The sequence below is a fragment of the Bison bison genome, unplaced genomic scaffold (assembly GCF_000754665.1).
Source record: "Bison bison bison isolate TAMUID 2011002044 unplaced genomic scaffold, Bison_UMD1.0 scf7180017864508, whole genome shotgun sequence".
In the NCBI taxonomy this organism is placed as follows: Eukaryota; Metazoa; Chordata; class Mammalia; order Artiodactyla; family Bovidae; genus Bison; species Bison bison.
The window spans coordinates 6,237,427-6,245,014 of NW_011495064.1; the positions used below are offsets into that span (position 1 = coordinate 6,237,427).

The following is a 7,588-nucleotide window of genomic DNA, read 5'->3' on the forward strand; positions in this document are numbered from 1 at the left end:
GCGTGGGAGGCCGTTCTTCTCGTGGTCATGCACCACGTTTTCAGGGATCTCCTCAATGGAAGGGAAAGCTCCTGGGAAGCAAACAGGGGGTGGGGTTGGGGGAGGTGTGTTGGTCTGGTCGCCTCTTAAGTTGGCCACTGCGGCCCTTAAAGAGAGATGCCCACCTCAGAATGCAGGTCCACACTCCCCACAAACCATCCCCCCGTATCCATGTTTAGGTCTCAACTCCGAACTTCAACTGCTCCTGTGGCAGGGTGAGACTGAAGAGAAGCTTTTGGTGATCCAGGAGCCAACGGGAGGAAACGGAGGAGTCAGGCAGAGGGAGTTAGGCCTACAGGCAGGAGCACCTGAATGAGGCTCAATCTGCCGTGTACGAAAGCTCACAGCCTGCAAGCAGGATGCCTGAAACCTGAACACTTCCTGTCCTCTGAAACCGGGGCAAACATCAGAGAAGCAGGACCAGGAAGCACTGGCTGATCTGCTCCATCGCTCCCAGCACCAGAGCACCCGGGGCTAAGAGGCTTCTAGGCAACTTCACAGCACCCCAGGCTGGCAAGTGGCCAGCATGTTTGGTGCTGGATCAGTCAGCCTGATGCTCGGCGGGTGAAGTGATACGGATGAAGCAGGGCTCAGGGAGGACAAGGAGCATCAGAGGAGGCAGGGTGGGACCAAGAGCCACAGTGCTGGATCCAGGCTGCCGAACGGAACCCGGGGGGCTCCTTCTAGGGTTGGGGGGTTGGGTAGGTGTTCACTCATTTCTCAACTCAGGCAAATGGAAATAACGTGTTAGTGTGCTGGGGTGCTAGTCAAGGCCTCACCACTCTTCACATCCACCTGTGTGTTAATCCATCCCTGTTAGACTCCGGGTCTGGCAGGGAAGGGTCTCTGCTGGGCCTTCAAAGCAGGGGCTGCAGTCTCTGTAGAATATTTAAGCCCTGATCCAGAACCCCATGCTAAGCACTGAGAATGGACGGTTGTACACGAGCAGGATGTCCCATCCACTCCCAAGGGGCTGACCTAAGGGCCAGCTCTGAGGATTTGCACCTGGACCTGCTCTGGTACTTGTCGCCTTGCAGGTGCGTCCAGGGACGACAGAAGGCAGCCTCAGGACTGTCGCCTCCTACTCTACCAAGTCGCTTCAGTCCTGACTCTTTGCGACCCCACGGACTGCAGCCCGCCAGGCTCCTCTGTCCATGGGACTCTCCAGGCAAGAACACTGCAGTGGGTTGCCACGCCCTCCTCCAGGGGATCTTCCCAACCCAGGGATGGAATCCATGTCTCTTCTGTCTCCTGCACTGGCAGGCGGGTTCGTTACCACCGTGCCACTTGGGAAGCCCATACACGCCCTGGCAAACTGCTCCTGTTTGTGTCCTGCTCTCATCAACGGATGCTTCTTCTTCAAAGACAAACGCTTCATACTGTGGCAGCAAATGTGTGAGACTTTGGTACATTTGTTGTTTTAAATTTGATCTGTAATCTCATTCTCCAATGTTAAAAGCCAACGTACTGTCAGATTACTCCAGAAGCACGTGGATGACCACCAGAAGATAAAGCAAGTGTCTCCTCTCCTTCCCCAATCAGCCAGTGAAAAGATCAAATAACACACCAGCTCTGACCACTGCCTCTGAGAGCAGCAGTAGGCCCAGGGGGCAGGGGGATGCAGACCCCAGGCCCACATCCCATGGGGCTCCACGGTCTGATTCTTGACTCGGGAGTCACACTGCTGTCCATTATGATTATTTTTCTTTTGAAGCTGAATTTAATAGACCCTGTAATTATCGTGGGTCAGTTCAGAGTAACTAGAGTTTAAACAAACAAACACAGCATCTGAAAACAGTGTTAAGGAATCGAAACATGCAGAGCATGAGGGCACTTGCCAGTGATTTAATTTGCTCCCGAGTAAACACTACATTTCCTGAAGCAAGTCAATTAAATTCGCTGAACATGGCTGCTTGTTATAAGATGGGGTTGACTGCGGGTGGGGAGACCCCCAGACCTACTGGCAGGGGTCACCCCACCCAGGGCACTGGCTGTGGGTCCTTCTCTGCACGGGAGAGCAGCTGTGAGGGCAGCTGCCAGGAGACTGGCTGAGTGTAGAGCCTTGACCTCCTAAGACAGAGCGAGAGACTCATAAGAATCAATGCGGTGACTCTGAAGGGAAGAAAAGGGATGAACCTGGGAGGCGGGGCGGCAGGCAGAACTGGAGGGAGCCAGAAGGCCCTGATGGTGGGTGTGGACTGCCTGGGTGAACCCTGCCGATACATAATGTGAGACAGGAAGAGGAAAAACACCAGGGAACTTCCGGGTGGTCTAGTGGTTAAGAGTGTCTTAACTCTTAATTTAACTTAACTTAACTTAAGAGGAGTCTTAACTCCTCACTTCCACTGCAGGGGCACGGGTTCAAGGCCTGGTTAGAGAACTGAGATCCCACATGCCGCACAGCGTGGCCATGAAAAGGCAAATCGCCAGCGAGCTGTCTGTGAGTTGCCGGCACTCCCAGGTCTCCCTGGCTGCCCTCCCCAGCCCCGCCAACCCCCTCCCCTCTGACCCTGAGGTCCGGGTGGGACGGGCCTCACCCAGCGCTGCACACACCATTCAGCACAATGAGCACTTTCTTCCACTGGGTGTTGCCCACTTTGGGGGTCTGGCAGAAGAGAATCTTGTGCTTGTCGCAGACGAAAATCCGGTCGAGGACAAACTTGGAGACGGCGGTGTGCGACAGGTTCCTCAGAGCATCCTCCCTGCACACGTTCCTCATGAGCTCCAGGCGCTGCGCGTACACCAGGGGCTCAACCAGCATCTTCCCTGTCGGCTGCAGGGAACAAGGTGGAATGGGCACCGGGGCGTCATGAGTGCCTATGGGAGGAGCCCTGCCCTGCCCTCGCCAGGCGTTAACTTGCGGAGGCCGGGGCCGCCCGGCAGAAACAGCTGGACAGCAGGTGCAAGTTTCAGGGGCCCGGGGTTCAGGCTGTGGATGCACCAGACCGCCGAGCAGCCAGAGGCCGCTGACCCCGTCTCTCCTCAACCTCAGGCTGGACAACCCAAGGGGCGGGTGGGCTGTCTGTCCGCCTGGCACTGTGCTGACCGCACGAGGGCCCCTGATGCCCTGGCAAAGGCAGGGTCCTCGTCATTCAGGAATTTTAGGGAGGCCAGCTCTCTCCCTTGCTCCCCACCTCCACGTAACCTGAGTGGGAGCATGTGAGCCACATCTAAGGACCCGCTGTCTACACAGATGGTGGCTGTTTAAGATAATCTGGTACACTGGTGTATCTGGTTTATTAATTTAAGAAAATGCCTTAGGCCACTCAGGATGGGTTTTTCAAAGGCAGGAGCCATCATTCCACGTCCTCAGTGCTGAGCACACAATTTTGCTTCTCTGAAATGCAGCCTGAGACATGTGGAAGGCAATGCCTGGCAGTCGCATCAGGGTACCAGAAGTTTAGCCGCCGTGAGCAGGTAATGGAGCTCACCAGGCCTGGTTCTGTTCTAAGGAGTCCAATGATGGGAGACCCCCTTGGGGCTGCAGGGGAGAGCAGATGAGAGGGAGACGCTCTGGGAAGAACGGGCGGGGGGTCAGTGCCGGGGCCTGGCCATGCTCACCTTCAGCTCCTCAGGGAAGTGTGTCTCTCCTGGCAACCTCCCTGCGTCAGGCACGGCAGTCAGGAAGAGAAACTCCTGCTTGGCGCTATAGGCTAGGAGACGGAGAGGTTAAAACGTCTTCCCGTGCAGGGGCAGACTCACAGAGCAGTGCCACAGCCCAGAGACCCCAGAAACAGCCCCAAACAAACACTTCCAAGCGATGGCTGACAAGGCGACCAGGAGCATCTTCTTAACAATGGACCCAAGGACCTGGAGACCCCCAAGCACAAAAGGAGCATCTCCCCAAACCTTGGTCTTTATTCAAGAACAAACTCAAAATGGATCAGCATTTAAACGTGAAACATAAAACTAGAAAAGTTCTTTAAAAAGCATAAGTGTATATCTTTGGAAAAATTGATAAACTGTAGCTCATCAAAACTTAAAACTTCTGCTCTGCAAAAGACCTTGTGAAGAGGATGGAAAGACAAGCTACAGACTGAGAGAAAGTATCTGCAAATCACACATCCGACCAAGCACTGGGATCTAGAATAAAGAAGTCTCAAATCACAGCAAAAAATGCAAACCATCCAATTAGAAAGTGGGCAAAACAGGAACAGACATTTCACGGAAGAGGCTCTGCAATGGTAGATGAACACAGGAGAGGATGTTCAACGTCATGAGCCATCAGGCAAATGCAAATGCAAACCACAGTGAGACACCGTGACACCTACCAAAATGCCTGAAACAAAAAAGCAAAAACCCAAATGCTAGTGAGGATGCAGAAAAATGCAAAAAGGTGCAGCACCTCTTAAAAACTAAGTCTTCAACCACTGTATGACCCACTCATAGGCATTTATCCCAGAGAAATAAAAATGTATGTCACAGAAAACCTATACATGGGCCTTCCCTGGTGGTCCAGTGGATAAGAACCGCCTGCCAATGCAGGGGACACAGGTTACATCCCTGGTCGGGGGAGATCCCACGTGAGACGGAGCAAATAAGCCCATGCCCCGCAACTAGTGAGGGCGTGCTCTAGAACCTGTGAGCCGTAACTACTGAAGCCTGGGTGCCTAGAACCCGTGCTCAGCAATGAGAGAAGCCGCTGCGATGAGAAGCCTGCTCACTGCGACAGAGCAGCCCCTGACCGCAGCAACCAGAGAAAACCTACACGCAGCAACCGAAATCAAGCACGACCAAAACAAAATACTTACATGCACATGTTCACAGCAGTTTTATTTATAACAGCCCCAAACAGAAACAACTCAGCTCTCCTTTAACACCTGAGTGGTTAATCAAAGACTGGTACATCCAAACCATGGAATACTGCTTAGCGCTAAAAAGGAATGAACTACTGATACACACAATAAGCCAGATGAATTTCCAGGTAACCATGGTGAATTAAGTCAATCGCAAAAGGTCGCATATACAACATTCTTGAGAGGACAAGATTATGGACAGGAGAAGAGATTAGTGGTTACCAAGGCCGGGGTGGTGGTGGGGAGACGGGCTGGGGGTTGAGGACAGAGGAGTGGCTATAAAAGGACAACTAAAGGAATCTTTGTGGTGATGAAGATGCTCTGCATCCTTGTCAGTACCCCACCTGTGACTCTGCTCTATGGTTTTGCAACGCGTCACCTCCAAGCCAAAGAAAAAAGGGTATAAAGGACCCTGTGTCTTACGTACTTACAACGGTGAGGGACACTAGCGATCTCAAAATTAAAGGTTTAATTAGACAAAATTCAAGTCAGCAGTCAGGTTAGCGCTCACACGTTATTTTTGAAGCTTATGGGAATTGATGATTTCCCTGGTGGCACAGTGGTAAAGAACCTGCCTGCCAATGCAGGAGACATGGGTCCAATCCCTGAATTGGGAAGATCTTCTGGAGAAGGAAATGTCAACCCACTCCAGTATTCTTGCCTGGAAAATCCAACAGAGAAGCCTGGTGGGCTACAGTCCACAGGTTGCAAAGAGTCGGACACGACTGAGTGACTATACAACATGGGAATTGACATTCAACTAGAGGAAGTCTTACAAAATGCTAGAGCGCAGTAATCATTTGCAACAAACTGATTTGGGGGAAATCTTTGGGTAGAATTTGAAGAAAATTTTCAAATCTCTACAATCAAAGAAACATTTGTTTTCAAAATTTTGCAAAGCCTAAATACAGAATTAGAATGAAAAAAGTAGTTATCAAAAAAAGCACAGAAATCAGCCTAATAGAGCGTAAGCAAAGGCACATTTCACTTTTGTTATAAACATCAAAACCTACTCCTCTTGGGTCATTACCACCAGCACTCTGCAGGCTTCACTGCGGTCCCTACTTCAGTCTGGCTGTTTAACTGCACCCCCAACTCTCCGCCTCACCCCCCACTCCCCATCTCCCACTCCCCAGCCAGCCCCACTGAGGACAGGCACCAGCCTGACGTCCTCCCTGCCCAGCGGGGAGAAACCCACCCTCCTGGAACCCCACCAATGATAATAACCCATCTCCCACCCCTCACGCCTCTGAGCTCTCCGACTCCAGTAGAAATCTTGGCCACACACTTCCGTGAATCCCGAGGAAACTGTTTCTTCCTCTCTCCTGCGTTCGAGTTGAAATGCAGCTCGAACCAGAGCTGTGCACAGGAGCCACTCTGCGCCTGCTGTGAGGCCAGGGACGGTATGAAGACAGAGAGGCAGTGCCCTGGGCCACCAGGCTCTGAAAGGCACCCAGAGGGCCAGGAGGCCAGTGTCCGCCCTCCCCATCCTCCTCTGCCTCATCCCCAAGCACCCACGTGCTCAGGGGGATGTCACCTCCCACTCAGGCCCGGTCACCTCACATGCCCACGTCTGTGGGCCACACAGCAACGCTCGGCTCTGCCATGGGCCACGTGGGTTCCTAGGAACCTAAGCCTCCTCGGTGACATTCTAGATGTAAGGTGTAGTCTGAATTCTAAACAACTGACTTACTAGTGAATTTCTGAAAAGTGTCTACTTCACACACTCAACAGCATCGAGAATGACCTTGGTAGCTACAGGGCAGCTCACCTGCCAGCCACACACACCAGCCAGCCATCCACCAATTCTTAACAGCTTCTTTTACTGTGAACTCCTGGTATTTGCTCCCCAACTTTCCTCGAGCCCAATTCAACTAGATTCTAATAAAACCTACAGCACAACTTAATGTCTGGTTCTGCTTTTCAGTTGCTCTGCCCACAACTGTTTATTTTCACTGGATGCCCGCTGTCACCACTGTGGCCAAAGATCACAGCCCTCCCCAACCCTCAGGGGCAAGGCACCAGCGCCAGGCCCAAGGGTGATCAATAGGTATGACCAGGCGTCAGAACATAAGAGCTCACTCTCCTTAGAGGCGTCATCGTATTTGCTTTACAGAACGTCCCGACGTTTGCCGGGTGCAGTGCTGCCTTATTTTTCTAGATGTGACCAATCCCCTTATCCCCTGACCTCTCTGTGTGTCCAGCTGCCCAGGGTACCCCCTGCATCACACGCCGGATAGACGGCATGCCAGACGTCGCGTCATGGGTTCTGCCCTTAAGCGGCTGGCAGCTGAGCTGAGGCAGAAAATTGGAAGAAGCGGCCAAACAGAAGCAAGAAAATCAGCATCTACGCCTACCTGCCAGATTCACACGGATGTCGCTTCTGAGTTCAAGTGTCCACATACCATGCCGTCAATTTTCCACCCTGAATGGGATTTATTTCCCTAGGACAAAGGCTAGTTCAAAACAGCACTGAAGTCTGTTAACCACACTGAGTCACCGCCACAAACGTTACTGTGGCTTCACTGCTGAGCCAAAGAGGGACGCACGCACGCACACACACATATACACGCGCGCGCGCGCACACACACACACACACACACGCCTTTAAACCACAACTCAAGACAAACGTGCTCTTCCTATCCACCGGGTGGTAGGGAAGTCATTAAGAATAGGGAGGTACAGGACTTCCCTGGTGGCGCGGTGGATAAGAATCTGCCCGCCAATGCAGGAGACACGGGTTTGACACCTGG

The 7,588-nt window shown here is 52.5% G+C and overlaps 1 protein-coding gene across 1 annotated transcript in view; it reads right to left on the bottom strand.

Annotated features, from left to right (window-relative positions):
- Window positions 1–7,588, bottom strand: part of CHST10 (carbohydrate sulfotransferase 10) — a 21,314-nt gene that overhangs the window by 2,808 nt on the left and 10,918 nt on the right. The window contains exons 4-6 of the mRNA XM_010829642.1: window positions 3,601–3,692; window positions 2,593–2,812; window positions 2–71 (exon numbers count right to left, since the gene is read on the bottom strand). Coding sequence (XP_010827944.1) covers window positions 2–71; window positions 2,593–2,812; window positions 3,601–3,692 — 382 coding nt within the window. The remainder of the gene's footprint in view (window position 1; window positions 72–2,592; window positions 2,813–3,600; window positions 3,693–7,588) is intronic.